The sequence below is a fragment of the Pristiophorus japonicus genome, chromosome 12 (genome assembly GCF_044704955.1).
Source record: "Pristiophorus japonicus isolate sPriJap1 chromosome 12, sPriJap1.hap1, whole genome shotgun sequence".
In the NCBI taxonomy this organism is placed as follows: Eukaryota; Metazoa; Chordata; class Chondrichthyes; family Pristiophoridae; genus Pristiophorus; species Pristiophorus japonicus.
In genome coordinates, this window is record NC_091988.1 from 51033877 (window position 1) to 51049434 (window position 15558).

Genomic DNA, 15558 nt, shown 5'->3' on the forward strand with positions numbered 1-15558 from the left:
GTAATAGGGATGTTGGGGAGGGCATCAAACAGGAAATTAGGGGTGCATGCAATAAAGGTGTAGCAGTTATAATGGGTGACTTTAATATGCACATAGATTGGGCTAGCCAAACTGGAAGCAATACGGTGGAGGAGGATTTCCTGGAGTGCATAAGGGATGGTTTTCTAGACCAATATGTTGAGGAACCAACTAGGGGGGAGGCCATCTTAGACTGGGTGTTGTGTAATGAGAGAGGATTAATTAGCAATCTCATTGTGCGAGGCCCCTTGGGGAAGAGTGACCATAATATGGTGGAATTCTGCATTAGGATGGAGAATGAAACAGTAATTTCAGAGACCATGGTCCAGAACTTAAAGAAGGGTAACTTTGAAGGTATGAGGCGTGAATTGGCTAGGATAGATTGGCGAATGATACTTAGGGGGTTGACTGTGGATGGGCAATGGCAGACATTTAGAGACCGCATGGATGAATTACAACAATTGTACATTCCTGTCTGGCGTAAAAAAAAAAAAGGGAAGGTGGCTCAACCATGGCTATCTAGGGAAATCAGGGATAGTATTAAAGCCAAGGAAGTGGCATACAAATTGGCCAGAAATAGCAGCGAACCTGGGGACTGGGAGAAATTTAGAACTCAGCAGAGGAGGACAAAGGGTTTGATTAGGGCAGGGAAAATGGAGTACGAGAAGAAGCTTGCAGGGAACATTAAGACGGATTGCAAAAGTTTCTATAGATGTGTAAAGAGAAAAAGGTTAGTAAAGACAAACGTAGGTCCCCTGCAGTCAGAATCAGGGGAAGTCATAACGGGGAACAAAGAAATGGCGGACCAATTGAACAAGTACTTTGGTTCGGTATTCACTAAGGAGGATACAAACAACCTTCCGGATATAAAAGGGGTCAGAGGGTCTAGTAAGGAGGGGGAACTGAGGGAAATCTTTATTAGTCGGGAAATTGTGTTGGGGAAATTGATGGGATTGAAGGCCGATAAATCCCCAGGGCCTGATGGACTGCATCCTAGAGTACTTAAGGAGGTGGCCTTGGAAATAGCGGATGCATTGACAGTCATTTTCCAACATTCCATTGACTCTGGATCAGTTCCTATGGAGTGGAGGGTAGCCAATGTAACCCCACTTTTTAAAAAAGGAGGGAGAGAGAAAACAGGGAATTATAGACCGGTCAGCCTGACCTCAGTAGTGGGCAAAATGATGGAATCAATTATTAAGGATGTCATAGCAGTGCATCTGGAAAATGGTGACATGATAGGTCCAAGTCAGCATGGATTTGTGAAAGGGAAATCATGCTTGACAAATCTTCTGGAATTTTTTGAGGATGTTTCCAGTAAAGTGGACAAAGGAGAACCAGTTGATGTGGTATATTTGGACTTTCAGAAGGCTTTCGACAAGGTCCCACACAAGAGATTAATGTGCAAAGTTAAAGCACATGGGATTGGGGGTAGTGTGCTGACGTGGATTGAGAACTGGTTGTCAGACAGGAAGCAAAGAGTAGGAGTAAACGGGTACTTTTCAGAATGGCAGGCAGTGACTAGTGGAGTGCCGCAAGGTTCTGTGCTGTGGCCCCAGCTGTTTACATTGTACATTAATGATTTAGACGAGGGGATTAAATGCAGTATCTCCAAATTTGCGGATGATACTAAGTTGGGTGGCAGTGTGAGCTGCGAGGAGGATGCTATTAGGCTGCAGAGTGACTTGGATAGGTTAGGTGAGTGGGCAAATGCATGGCAGATGAAGTATAATGTGGATAAATGTGAGGTTATCCACTTTGGTGGTAAAAACAGAGAGACAGATTATTATCTGAATGGTGACAGATTAGGAAAAGGGAAGGTGCAACGAGACCTGGGTGTCATGGTACATCAGTCATTGAAGGTTAGCATGCAGGTACAGCAGGCGGTTAAGAAAGCAAATGGCATGTTGGCCTTCATAGCGAGGGGATTTGAATACAGGGGCAGGGAGGTGTTGCTACAGTTGTACAGGGCCTTGGTGAGGCCACACCTGGAGTATTGTGTACAGTTTTGGTCTCCTAACTTGAGGAAGGACATTCTTGCTATTGAGGGAGTGCAGCGAAGGTTCACCAGACTGATTCCCGGGATGGCGGGACTGACCTATCAAGAAAGATTGGATCAACTGGGCTTGTATTCACTGGAGTTCAGAAGAATGAGAGGGGACCTCATAGAAACGTTTAAAATTCTGACGGGTTTAGACAGGTTAGATGCAGAAAGAATGTTCCCAATGTTGGGGAAGTCCAGAACCAGGGGTCACAGTCTGAGGATAAGGGGTAAGCCATTTAGGACCGAGATGAGGAGAAACTTCTTCACCCAGAGAGTGGTGAACCTGTGGAATTCTCTACCACAGAAAGTAGTTGAGGCCAATTCACTAAATATATTCAAAAGGGAGTTAGATGAAGTCCTTACTACTCGGGGGATCAAGGGTTATGGCGAGAAAGCAGGAAGGGGGTACTGAAGTTTCATGTTCAGCCATGAACTCATTGAATGGCGGTGCAGGCTAGAAGGGCTGAATGGCCTGCTCCTGCACCTATTTTCTATGTTTCTATGTTTCTATGTAAACCTATGAACAATGATGGAAAGGCAAAGCGCACCCAGCCCAACCAATCCTCCTCATCACAACTGTGTTACCCCTTATACCAAAATATTCTACACTCCACCCCAACCGGAGCTACGTGATTTCCTGGGAGAGACAAAAAACAGATAAAAACCCAGGCCAATTTAGGGAGAGAAAATCTGGGAAAATTACTCTCCGACCCATCCAGGTGATCGAAACAAGTCCAAGAGATCACCCTGGCTGTATTCTATTCCCTGCAGTACTTACCATTATATCTGCTCCGTCCAACAAAAGGTCATCCAGTTTAATCCCAATTACCAGCTCTAGGTTCGTAACCATGCAGGCTGCTGCACTTCAAATACCCATTCAACCATCTCTTAAAAGTGGTGAGGGTTTCTGCATCCACCAATTTTCCAGGCAGCAAGTTCCAGATCCCTACAACCCTCTGCGTAAAGAAGCCCCCCCCCCTTAAATCCTCTTTAGACCTTCCACCAACCACCTTAAACCTATGCCCCCTTGTAATAGACTGCTCCACCAATGGAAATAGACCCTGACTATCCACTATGTCCAGGCCCCTCAATATTTTGTATACCTCAATGAGGTCTCTTCTCAACCTCCGCTGTTCCAATGAGAACAAACCCAGCTTATCCAATCTGTCCTCATAACTAAGATTCTCTATTCCAGGCAGCATCCTTGTAAATCTCCTCTGCACCCTCTCTAGTGCAATCACGTCCTTCCAATAATACGGCGACCAGAACTGCACGCAATACTCCATCTGTGGCCTAACCAAAGTATTATACAATTTAAGCATAACCTCCCTGCTCTTATATTCTATGCCTCGGCGAATAAAGGCAAGCCTTCCGTATGCCTTCTTAACCACCTTATGCACCTGGCCTGCTACTTTCAGGGATCTGTGGACAAGCACTCCAAGGTCCCTTTGTTCATCTACACTATTAAGTGGCCTACCGTTTAATGTGTATACCCTTTCCTTATTAGCCCTGCCAAAGTGCACCTCCCCCCCGCACTTCTCTGAATTAAATTCCATTTGCCACTGCTCTGCCCACCTGACCAGTAGATTGATATCATCCTGCAGCCCAGGACTTTCCTCTTCATTATTAACCATACAGCCAATTTTAGTGTTGTCTGCAAACTTCTTAATCATACTCCCTATATTCAAATCTAAATCGTTGATATATACCACAAAAAGCAAGGGTCCCAGTACTGAGCCCTGCGGAACCTCACTGGAAACATTCTTCCAGTCAAAAAACATCCATCAATCATTACCTTTTCCTTCCTACCTCCAAGCCAATTTTGGATCCAACTTGACACTTTCCCCTGCATTCCATGGGCTTTAATCTTCATGACCAGTCTGCCATGTGGGACCTTATCAAAAGCTTTGCTAAAGTCCATATATACTACATCATACACACTACCCTCATCGACCCTCTTGGTTACCTCCTCAAAAAATTCAATCAGGTTAGTCAGAAACAATCTTCCCTTAACAAATCCGTGCTGACTGTCCCTAATTAATCCTTGCCTTTCAAAATGCTGATTTATCCTGTCTTTCAGGATTTTTTCCAATAATTTTTCCACCACTGAGGTTAGGCTGACAGCCCTGTAATTACTCGGCCTATCCCTTTCTCCCTTCTTAAACAAAGGGTACTACATTAGCAGTCCTCCAATCCTCCGGCACCATGCCCAGATCCAAAGAGGACTGGAAAATGATGGTCAAAGCCTCTGCTATTTCCTCTTTTACTTCGCTCAACAGCCTGGGATGCATTTCATCCGGGCCTAGGGACTTATCTACTTTCAAAGCTGCTACCCCCCTTAATACTTCCTCTCTCACTATATTTATTTCATTCAGAATATCACACACTTCCTCGATAGCAGTATCTTCATTGCCCCTTTTCTAAGTGAAAACAGATGCAAAGTATTCATTAAGAACCCTCCCAACATCTTCCACCTCCACACAAAGATTACCCTCATGGTCTCTAATAGGCCCTACCCTTTCTTTAGTTACCCTCTTACACTTAATATATTTAAAGAACATCTTAGGGTTTTCCTTAATTTTACTGGCCAAGAATTTTTCATGCTCTCTTAGCATTCCTAATATCCTTTTTAATTTTGCCTCTTAACTTTCTATATTCCTCTAAAGATTCTATAGTATTTAGTCATTGATCGAAAACATAGGCGTCCCTTTTTTTCTTAATCCTCCCCTGTAAGTCCCTAGACGTCCAAGGGGCTCTAGAATTATTTTTCCCAGTCTTTTTCTTTAAGGGCACATGTTTGGCCTGAGCCTTTCGGATCTCCTCCTTAAATGCCTCCCACTGTTCCGACACTGATTTATCCAGTGAACCATGGCCAAATCACTCCTTAACTTAGCAAAATTAGCTTTTCCCCAATTCGGAACTTTTATTCTCTTCAAAACTAGATTGGATCAGGAAAATAAGCAATCAGGTTAATAAAGTACCCATAGCCTAGATGGGAGGCAGATTTACCAATGCTGAGAAGAGATATGAATCAGAAGAAAAATTGTTGGCTGTCATAACTAGAATAAAAAGGTTAGTCATTAGCACAGGGGAGAAATATCCACCTGTATACTAGAATGCCTGAACTAGGAATTAGTCAAGCCTCGGTGTTCAATAAAAAAGCATTACAGTGTAGATGTGATATTTGGATGGGACTGATAAGCAAACCAAAAATTAAGTTCCATGTGCTTATGGATTAAGAAAAGAACTGGGATTTACCAGCATGCAAGGAAATAGTAATACAAAATTCCAAACCGCTAGAAGATGTATATGCAGTGTTCTGTGATGATTAGGAACAAATAAAGAGGCAGGGCTTGGGGAAAAGTAACTGAGAAAGAATACACAGAGCTCCAGAAAGGTTCAGAATCTTTAGGGAATCATACCACGCAGTACGTGGAAACAAAAGGAATTTTAGACTTATGAAAATGATTTTGTAAGAATCCTACGGATAGTAAATTTGCAGCAGAAATGTGAAGATGGATTCATAAGATACAGCCAGAACAATTGACTCAACAAGAGCAAAATACTGCGGATGCTGGAATCTGGAATAAAAACCGAAAATGCTGGAAATCATAGTGGGTCGGGCAGCATCTGTGGAGAAAAAGCAGAGTTCACGTTTCATCAGAACTGGAGAGTGTTCAGAAAGAACACATTCTTAACAAGCACTGAAAGGGGGAGGGGAAGAAAGAACAAAAGGGAAGGTCTGTGATAGGGTGGAAGGCAGGAGAGATTAGAGAGACAAAAGGGGTGATGGGCCAAATTGAAATGGTAATGCCAGGAGTTAGAAAAACATTAGTCAAGATAGGGCGTGAATGGTGGGATAATGACCAGCTGCCTTTAGAGACAAGGAGAAAAATTCGGTGGTGGGGGCGGGGGGTGGGAAGGGAGCCAAAGATTGGCAGCGGTTATACTCTGAAATTGTTGAACTCGATGTTGAGTCCAGAAGGCTGTAAAGTGCCTAAACAAAAGATGAAGTGCTGTTCCTCGAGCTTCGTTAGAACACTGTAGGAGACCGAGGACAGAGAGATCAGAGTGGGAGTGGAGTGGAGAATTAAAGTGACAGGCGACCTTCTGGACTCAACTGAGTTCACCAATTTCAGAACATAACTGCTGCCAATCTTTGGCTCCCTTTCCCTCCACCCCCCGAGCATGTTTCTTTTTTTCTCCTTGTCTCTAAAGGCAGCTGGTCATTATTCCGCCATTCACACCCTCTCTTGGCTAATGTTTTTCTAACTCCTGGCATTACCATTTCAATTCGGCTCATCATTCCTTTTGTCTCTCTAATCTCTCCTGCCTTCCACCCTATCACAGACCTTCCCTTTTGTTCTTTCTTCCCCTCCCCCTTTCAGTGCTTGTTAAGAATGTGTTCTTTCTGAACACTCTCCAGTTCTGACGAAGGGTCATCGACCTGAACCATTAACTCTGCTTCCTCTCCACAGATGCTGCCTGACTCATTGAGACTTCAAGCATTTTCAGAACAATTGACTAATGACAAAGGGAAACTTGTAAAATCCAGGGGAATAGAATCCATGATCATGACACAATCAGGGAAAGATACTAGGCCTGTGACAAATTCTGACCCACCGGAACCAATTCCGTGTCAAGAAGACACAGAATTACAGCAACTTTGGCACCAAATTCAAAGCAGCAGCATTGACAAATTGGAACCTTGTTGGAGGGGAAATTCCAATGAATTAAACACCAACAAACAGTTATATATAGTCAATCTAAAACAGATTATCCTTGCCAAAATAAGGCACAAAGAGCTACTAAAGGAAATCCAAGAAGGAATGGGTGGATTAACTTTATCTCTGAAGATTATGTGATGTAAACTTAAGACCTATTGATGACCCGGGATAGTAAATGATATAAAAATATATATCAGAAACTGCATAAGATGAAGTTGGAATTCTCTGCCCCAAAGGGCTGTGGATGCTGAGTCAGTGAGTATATTCAAGGCTAAGATTAGTAGATCTTTGGACACTAAAAGAATCAAGGGATATGGGGATAAGGTGGGAAAGTGGAGTTGAGGTCGAAGATCAGCCATGATCTTACTGAAGCCCCATTGACCACTTTAATGCTATTTTAGTTTTAATATCTATATTGGTTCATGCATGTCCTCTTCTGTTACTCCTGCAGTCCTTCTACCACCTTTACCTCACATTACAAAGACAAAATACCTGTTAAATTTCTCTACCATTCCTTTGACACTTTATTGGATCTACTCTTTCTTTATCTATTCTCTTCATTTCGATGAGATTTTTTAAAAAAGGCACACTTTAACAGAACCTTTCAGAAAAGAACAAAAGATTTTTTAAAAAAGTTTTATGGAATCAGTACACAAAGAATGCACTAGACAGAAGAGAATAGAATCATTAAGAGAGCATTAAACAAAAAAAGAGAGCACAGTATCAAAAATTAAATTGGTGAGGATGACCTGAGGAGCGGTCCATAGAAAATGAGATTGACAAGCGGACATAAGAACATAAGAATTAGGAGCAGGAGTAGGACATTCGGCCCCTCAAGTTTGCTCTGTGATTCAGAAGATCATGGCTGATCCCCCAGCTAAACTAGTGGATGTGGTGTATTTGGATTTCCAGAAGGCATTCGATAAGCCACATAAGAGGTTACTGCACAAGATAAAAGCTCACGGGGTTGGGAGTAATATATTAGCATGGATAAAGGTTTGGCTAACTAACAGAAAACAGATAAATGAGTAATTTTCCGGTTGGCAAACAGTGACTAGTGGGATGCCGCAGGGATCGGTGCTGGATCCTCAACTATTTACAATCTATATTAATGACTTGGATGAAAGGATCGAATGTAATGTAACCAAGTTTGCTGATGATACAAAGATGGTTGGGAAAGCAAATTGTGAGGAGGACACAACAAATTTGCAAAGGGATATAGACAGGCTAAGTGAGTGGGCAAAAATTTGGCAGATGGAGTATAATGTGAGAAAATGTGAGGTTATCCACTTTGGCAGAAATAATAAAAAAGCAAATTATAATTTAAATGGGGAAAAATTGTAAAGTGCTGCAGTACAGAGAGACCTGGGGGTCCTTGTGCGTGAAACACAAAAAGTTAGTATGCAGGTACAGCAAGTAATCAGGAAGGCAAATGGAATGTTGGCCTTTATTGCAAGGGGGATAGAGTATAAAAGCAGAGAAGTCCTGCTACAACTGTACAGGGTATTGGTGAGGTCACACCTAGAGTACTGCATACAGTTTTGGTCTCCGTATTTAAGGAAGGATATACTTGCATTGGAGGTTGTTCAGATGAGGTTCACTAGGTTGATTCCAGAGAAGAGAGGGTTGACTTATGAGGATAGGTTGAGTAGGTTGGGCCTATACAATTAGGGTTCAGAAGAATGAGAGGTGATCTTATTGAAATTTATAAGACAACAAGGGGGCTTGACAATGTGCATGCAGAGAGGATATTTCCACTCATAGGGAAACTAAAACTAGTTTTCTTTGCATGCTTAACGCCCACTTAACACCCATTTTACCACTGAAATGACATATAAAGTCCATATATCGCCCACTTTGGCACAAAATGGAAACTGACGGGCATTTTTAGGAAACTTATCACCGAGCGTTATTTTCCCCATGTGCTTAACGCCGGGAAAAATATTACCGCCCGCCCACTTTTTTGGGGCGGGATCATCAGAATGGGTGAAATCAACACCCATAATATCGCCCAGCGTTACTTTCCACACTGATTTAACGCCGAGATTCAATATTAGTGCCCGCCCACTTTTTTTTGTCGTAAAGAGCATATTTACCGAAACTAGCGGCCATGAGATCTCCCAGCGTCAATTTCACCACCTCACACACATATCACCCACAATATCATTCACCCAAAAAAACGCCCAGAAAAAGTGGAACTAACTGGAACTAATCACAGCGTTAGGGACGCCATGTTCTAGATCACATGTCGCATCATTTAAAAGGCTGCTGTGCTTCAACCTCGGTGGAGTTCGGATGTACTCTGCAGGTCATTAGAGTTGATGTGAACATCTCTAAAGACATCTTGACCATACAGTGACCGATTGGAATTGAATAGGTGTCTTCGTCAGGACATTCCTTGTTTGTGACCAGTCAGTGGAAAAGAGAGCTACTGCAATGGGTCCTGTCCTTTCTTACCCTCTCTTAGTGACCAATTACATGCAGCAGACACGACATCACTGAAGGAATGCTCCATTGCATTACGTGCCCAATGTAAGATGTGACAGACTGATGAGGAGGACCAGACGTTACACCCCCCGCCAGTACAAGGAGAAGCATTCTTCCCTCGACTTGCCCGACACCACCTGCCTTCAGAGACTGCGCTTCCACAAAGAGGTTATCACTGAAGTATGCCAGCTGCTAAGGACAGATCTGCAGCCTGCCAGCACCATCAGTTCTGCACTGTCCGTCAAGGTCAAAGTCACTGCGGTACTGTCGTTCTACGCCTCGGGTTCTTTTCAGGCCACAGCTGGAGACATTTGCGGACTTTCTCAGCATGCCACACATTGCTGCATTAGACTGGTCAATGAAGCCCTGTACGCACACAGGAGGGACTTGATCAGCTTCCCTCTGACCAGGGAGGCACAGAATGAGAGGGCTCTAGGATTCTCCAGAATTCCAAACTTCCCCAAGGTGCAGGGAGCAATAGACATCGCGATGTGGGCGCCTTTTCAGTATGCAGAGGTTTTCAGGAACCACAAGGGATTCCACACCCTGAATGTCCAACTGGTTGTCGACCACCAGCAAATTATACTGGCAGTGAATGATCAATTTCCAGGCAACATCCATGATGCTTACATCCTGCGTGAGAGCACTGTATCTGACTTGTTCAACAATGAGGCACAAGGTCAATGTTGGATGCTTGGTGACAAAGGATATGGCCTCGTCACCTGGCTGATGACCCCCCTGCGTAACACCCACACTGAAGCTGAGAGGCGATACAACGAGAGCCACAGAGCAATTCGCAATATCGTGGAGAAAATCATTGGAGTGCTGAAGCAGCGCCTTAGATGCTGGACCACTCAGGAGGCGAGCTCCAATACCACCCTGAGCAGGTAGTTCAATTCGTGGTGGTGTACTCAATGCTACACATCTTGGCTATCAGGAGGGGACAAGAATTACCTGATGAGCCTGACAGTCCACCTCACCAGAGAGAGGAAGAGGAAGACGAGGAGGCAGACGCTGACATCGACCCAGACAATCAGGCTGACGCTGAAGCCATGCCCCCGCCTCCCTGTAGACTGCATGAAAGGGCCAGTGGTGGCATGATAGCTTTAAGAGCCTTACATCAGGAGCTCATCAATGATCGCTTTGCCTGAAAGACCGTTGGTGTTATTTACAAGGCTGACACACTGGGCATCACCTTGGTGACAGTTAAAGTTTAAGTTGATTGAAGTTCAGTTGATTGATGTAAAGGAATCACCAGCGTGTAACGGTGCAGCTATCTGACCCAATACGCTATAAGGTTTTGTTAAATAAAAAACATTTAAACCGAACATTTGTCTGAAATCATTGGTATTTTTGTACAAACCTACCCTTCCCCCCCCTCCCCCCCGCTGCTTCTCCTCCCTATCTCTACCCCTTCCCCTCCTGACTCCAAGCTGCCTGGCCGAGGGGCTCCTCAGGCGATGCTTCATTGCGGGGGCGGGGGGGTTGTGGCGGGGGGGTTTGGTGGTGGCAGCTGAAAAGCTGCGTGGACGGATATGGGAGAGGATGGTCCCGAGGTGGGAACGTGCTCCCAGCCAGAAGCAAGATGTTGCTGCTGGCTCTCATGTGTGGTTGGCAATGGGGGTGTGGCACCTTGGGGTGCAGTGCCGCGCTCCGGGACCACTGGGGCCCGCTGCCACCAGTGTTCCTGGCTACCAGCTCCAGGGCCTCTTCCATCCTTTCCATGTTATATCTTATTTGTTGGACAAAAACTCGGTGCCAATTATGTTCTTGTTGCTTAGTAGGCTTTTTGCTGCTGGTGAATCTCCCTTGTGCCTCCCACAACAGCCAGACAAGCACACACCACAGCCACACAGGCTTTCAGTGCCCCTGAGCTCCCCTTCTCTCCGTCTCCTCTTCTGCGCATGTCACAATGACCCTTGACCTCATGAATCGTGGGAATCGAGCGTTGCCATGCTGTTGCTAAGGACGGCCACACTTTACGGCAGAAGTTGAAAAAAATTTAATGCTACCGCTCATTTCATATCGCTTGCGGTAACACCCATTTTCAAAAATGGAGACTTGGTGCTTTGAGAATGGGCGATAAGCCAGCGATCTGAAAACCCTTTTTACTGCCCACGCCAGAACTAACGCCCATTTTTGGGCGATAAGCACAAAAGTGGAGGTTCCAGCCCGTAGTCTTAGAATAAGGGACTGCCCATTTAAAACTGAGGTCAGGAGAAATTTCTTCTCGCAGAGGGTTGTAAATCTATGGAATTCTCTGCCCCAGAGAGCTGTGGAGGCTGGGTCATTGAATATATTTAAGGTGAAGATAGACAGATATTTGAGAGATAAGTGAGTAAAGGGTTATGGGGAGCGGGCAGGGAAGTGGAGCTGAGTCAATGATCAGATCAGCCATGATCTTACTGAATGGCGGAGCAGGCTAAAGGGGCCAAATGGTCTACTCCTGCTCCTATTTTTTATGTTCTTATGTTCTAACTCCACTTTTCCGCACTGTTCCCATATCCCTTGATTCCCTTAATATCCAAAAATCTATCGATCTCTGTCTTGAATATACTCAAAGACTGAGCCTCCACAGCCCTATAGGGTAGAGAATTCCAAAGATTCACCATCCTCTGAGTGAAGAAGTTACTCCTCATCTCAATCCTAAATGGCCAACCCTTTATTCTGAGACTGTGACCCTTGGTGCTAGACTCACCAGCCAGAGGAAATATCCTCCCTGCATCTACCATGTCAAGCCCTGTGAGAATTGTGTATGTTTCAATGAGATCACCTCTCATTCTTCAAAACTCTAGAGAATATAAGTCTAGTCTACTCAAACTCTCCTCATAGTACAATCCCCCCCCTCTCAGTGATCAGTCTGGTGAACCTTCATTGCACTCCCTCAATGGCGTATATCCTTTCTTAGCTAAGGAGACCAAAACTGTACACAATACTCCAGGTGCGGTCTCACCAGACCCCTATATAATTGCAGTAAATGTCTTTATTCTTATACTCAGATCCTTTTGTAATAAAGGACAAATTACCATTTACTTTCTTAATTGCTTACTGTACCCGCATGTTAACTTTCAGTAATTCGTGTACAAATTTGTGTACGAGAACACCTAGGTCCCTCTGAACACCAACATTTCCCAATATCTCACCATTTAAAGAATACTCTGCTTTTCCATTTTTCCTACCAAAGTGGATTACGCATTTCTCCATGTTATATTCCATTTGCCATGTTCTTGGCCATTCACTTGGCTTGTCTATATCCCCTCGAAACCTCTTTACATCCTCTTCACAACTTACAATCCCACCTAGCTTTGTATCATCAGAAAATTTGGATAAATTACATTTGGTCACCTCATCCTAATCATTAATATAGATTGTGAATAGATGGGGCCCAAGCACCGATCCTTACAGCACTCCATTAGTTACAGCCTGCCAACCCGAAAATGACCTGTTTATATGCCTACTCTCTGTTTTCTGTCCGTTAACCAATCCTCAATCCATGTTAGTATATTACCCCCAATCCCATGAGCCTTAATTTTGTTTAATAACCTCTTATGTGGCACCTGATAGAATGCCTTCTGAAAATCCAAATACACCACATCCACTGGTTGCCCCTTTTCTAATCTACTAGTTACAACCTCAAAAAACTCTACCAGGTTTGTCAAACATGATTTCCCTTTCATAAATCTGACTCTGTATTGACTCTGCCCAATCCTCTTATTTTCTAAAGGAGTTCAAGTAAATAGAACATGAAACCAGTGCATCAAAGAACATTTAAAAGGAAAAGCTATATAACTAAAATTAATGTAAAGATGTAAATCTAATTGTCTCGAGAAATTTTGGGATATTAGTCTATTTAATGGAAGATCAGAAACCATAGGAAAAAGAGCAGCAATAACAACAGTACACATGGACTGAAAATAATTTAAAATAAAATTGATTTGATTATTTGTCTACATGTGTAAGAATGCCTATTGCATGTATAACATATTTTACGTGATTGTACACAGAATCTTTAATCAGTCACTTAATTTGTACAGTCATTAGAGCCCATGTAAAGCCTTATATCAGAGCCTGCCCTCTCCTGGAAAATACACACATTTCCTTGATATTAGCCCCGGAGACAATGTTTAGTATTGTCATTGGACCTCAACAAATAAAAATTGAGTAGCAAAAATTAAGTATGTCCTGCCATCAAAAATACTTTTGGAACCAACTTGGTATTGCTAAATTACTAAATAACTCTCTTAAGACGGATCATATTTCCAAATGCATATTCATATTAGAGCTGCCCAACTCCATTTTTCCACAATGGGCATCTTGTGCAATGATTGAGTCCACCCAAAGTCAGTGCAATGTTCTTTTGGCCCATTGTTCCTTCATCATAATGAGCAGTACGGAAGCCAATCCAGTACCAGGGCAATTTGTCCTGTATTCTTTATCAATGCTGGAGCTGTACTCGTGCCTGTGCCAGTGTCACTGCCTCTGGAATCAACAGTATTGTGTCAAAGTGGCTCTTTAGTTAATTCAGGAAACTTCCCTGATGCTGTCCCTTAAATGTCCTCCATCTCAGTTAGTACTGGAACCCAGCTTTCTCTACCTTATGATGCCTAGGGCAAATATGTAATTGCTTCTGTTGGGAGAATGGATACCAGAAATGCTGCTTTTTACTTTACTGGATCAGCATCGGAGCTCACCTGACATCAACCATTCTTGATACATACAAGCTAAATCTGGTCAGTTTTCATAGGAATTTATAATTGAAAAGACAGGAAGTGCGTGCAGATGTACGATTTTTAATCTATACTGATTAAACAATAAATTCGTGCAAGGGTTACTAAAGGGATAGACTTTCATCATCTGGTCTCAGGTTATTGATACAGCGAGTTAAATAAAGAAGAAACAATGTAGTCAGTGGGAGTTCCATCAATAAATCCTTTCCCATCGTAGTGAACAAACCAGCATGGGATATTGGTCCCTCGCTTTGGATCGAATCTGTAATCTTTCTGGTACCCCCTAAAATTAAAGTCATCAATAAAATGCATGTAAGAAATGTACAGAAAAATTACAACTATTAAATAGAATAAATCAAAAGCATTACTCCATCTTGGATATATTACCTTGTTACTCTGAGTTTGTGACCTTTTACAATCATTGTTGCATCAGGTTTGCCTTGATCTAAGCCGGGGCGAATGTTATATATCTCAGCATTTACTTCATGGTAAAACTGGCCTGCATCAAAGTAAAGGTGAATTAATTTGACTGGAAAGTCACAAATACACAGTACAGTGTAGTAACTGCAGGATGCCCATGGGGAATAATGGACCACCTAGTTTATTCTACCAGTGAGGGACACCTAATGATTCACTGTGGTGAAAGAGTTAGGAAATTGTTGCTCAATTTTGTGATAAACCAAGAATTTCACTTCTCTCCATTGTGTAATGCTTTTACATAAGAACGTAAGAAATAGGAACAGGAGTAGGCCATACGGCCCCTCGTGCCTGCTCTGCCACTCAATAAGATCATGGCTGATCTGATCATCGACTCAGCTCCACTTCCCTGCCCGCTCCCCATAACCCCGTATCATTTAAGAAATTGTCTATTTCTGTCTTAAATTTATTCAATGTCGCAGCTTCCACAGCTCTGTGAGGCAGCGAATTCCACAGATTTACAACCCTCTGAGAGAAGAAATATCTCCTCATCTCAGTTTTAAATGGGCGGCCCCTTATTCTAAGATCTAGTTCTAGTCTCCCCCATCAGTGGAAACATCCTCTCTGCATCCACCTTGTCAAGTCCCTTCATAATCTTATACATTTTGATAAGATCACCTCTCATTCTTCTGAATTCCAATGAGTAGAGGCCCAACCTACTCAACCTTTCCTCATAAGTCAACCCCCTCATCTCCAGAATCAACTTAGTGAACCTTCCCTGAATTGCCTCCAAAGCAAGTATATCCTTTCATAAATATGGAAACCAAAACTGCACACAGTATTCCAGGTGTCGCCTCACCAATACCCTGTATAGCTATAGCAAGACTTCCCTGCTTTTATACTCCATCCCCTTTGCAATAAAGGCTAAGATTCCATTGCCCTTCCTGATCACTTGCTGTACCTGCATATTATCCTTTTGTGTTTCATTCACAAGTACCCCCAGGTCCCACTGTACTGCGGCACTTTGCAATCTTTCTCCATTTAAATAATAACATGCTCTTTGATTTTTTTCTGCCAAAGTGCATGACCTCACACTTTCCAACATTATACTCTATCTGCCAAATTTTTGTCCACTCAC

General features: G+C 43.2%; 1 protein-coding gene across 1 annotated transcript in view; it reads right to left on the reverse strand.

Moving 5' to 3' along the window:
- Nucleotides 1-14141: 14141 nt before the first annotated feature.
- Nucleotides 14142-15558, reverse strand: part of LOC139276762 (inter-alpha-trypsin inhibitor heavy chain H3-like) — a 202633-nt gene continuing 201216 nt past the window's right edge. The window contains exons 21-22 of the mRNA XM_070894771.1: nt 14391-14502; nt 14142-14286 (exon numbers count right to left, since the gene is read on the reverse strand). Of these exons, the coding sequence (XP_070750872.1) occupies nt 14142-14286; nt 14391-14502 (257 nt within the window). The remainder of the gene's footprint in view (nt 14287-14390; nt 14503-15558) is intronic.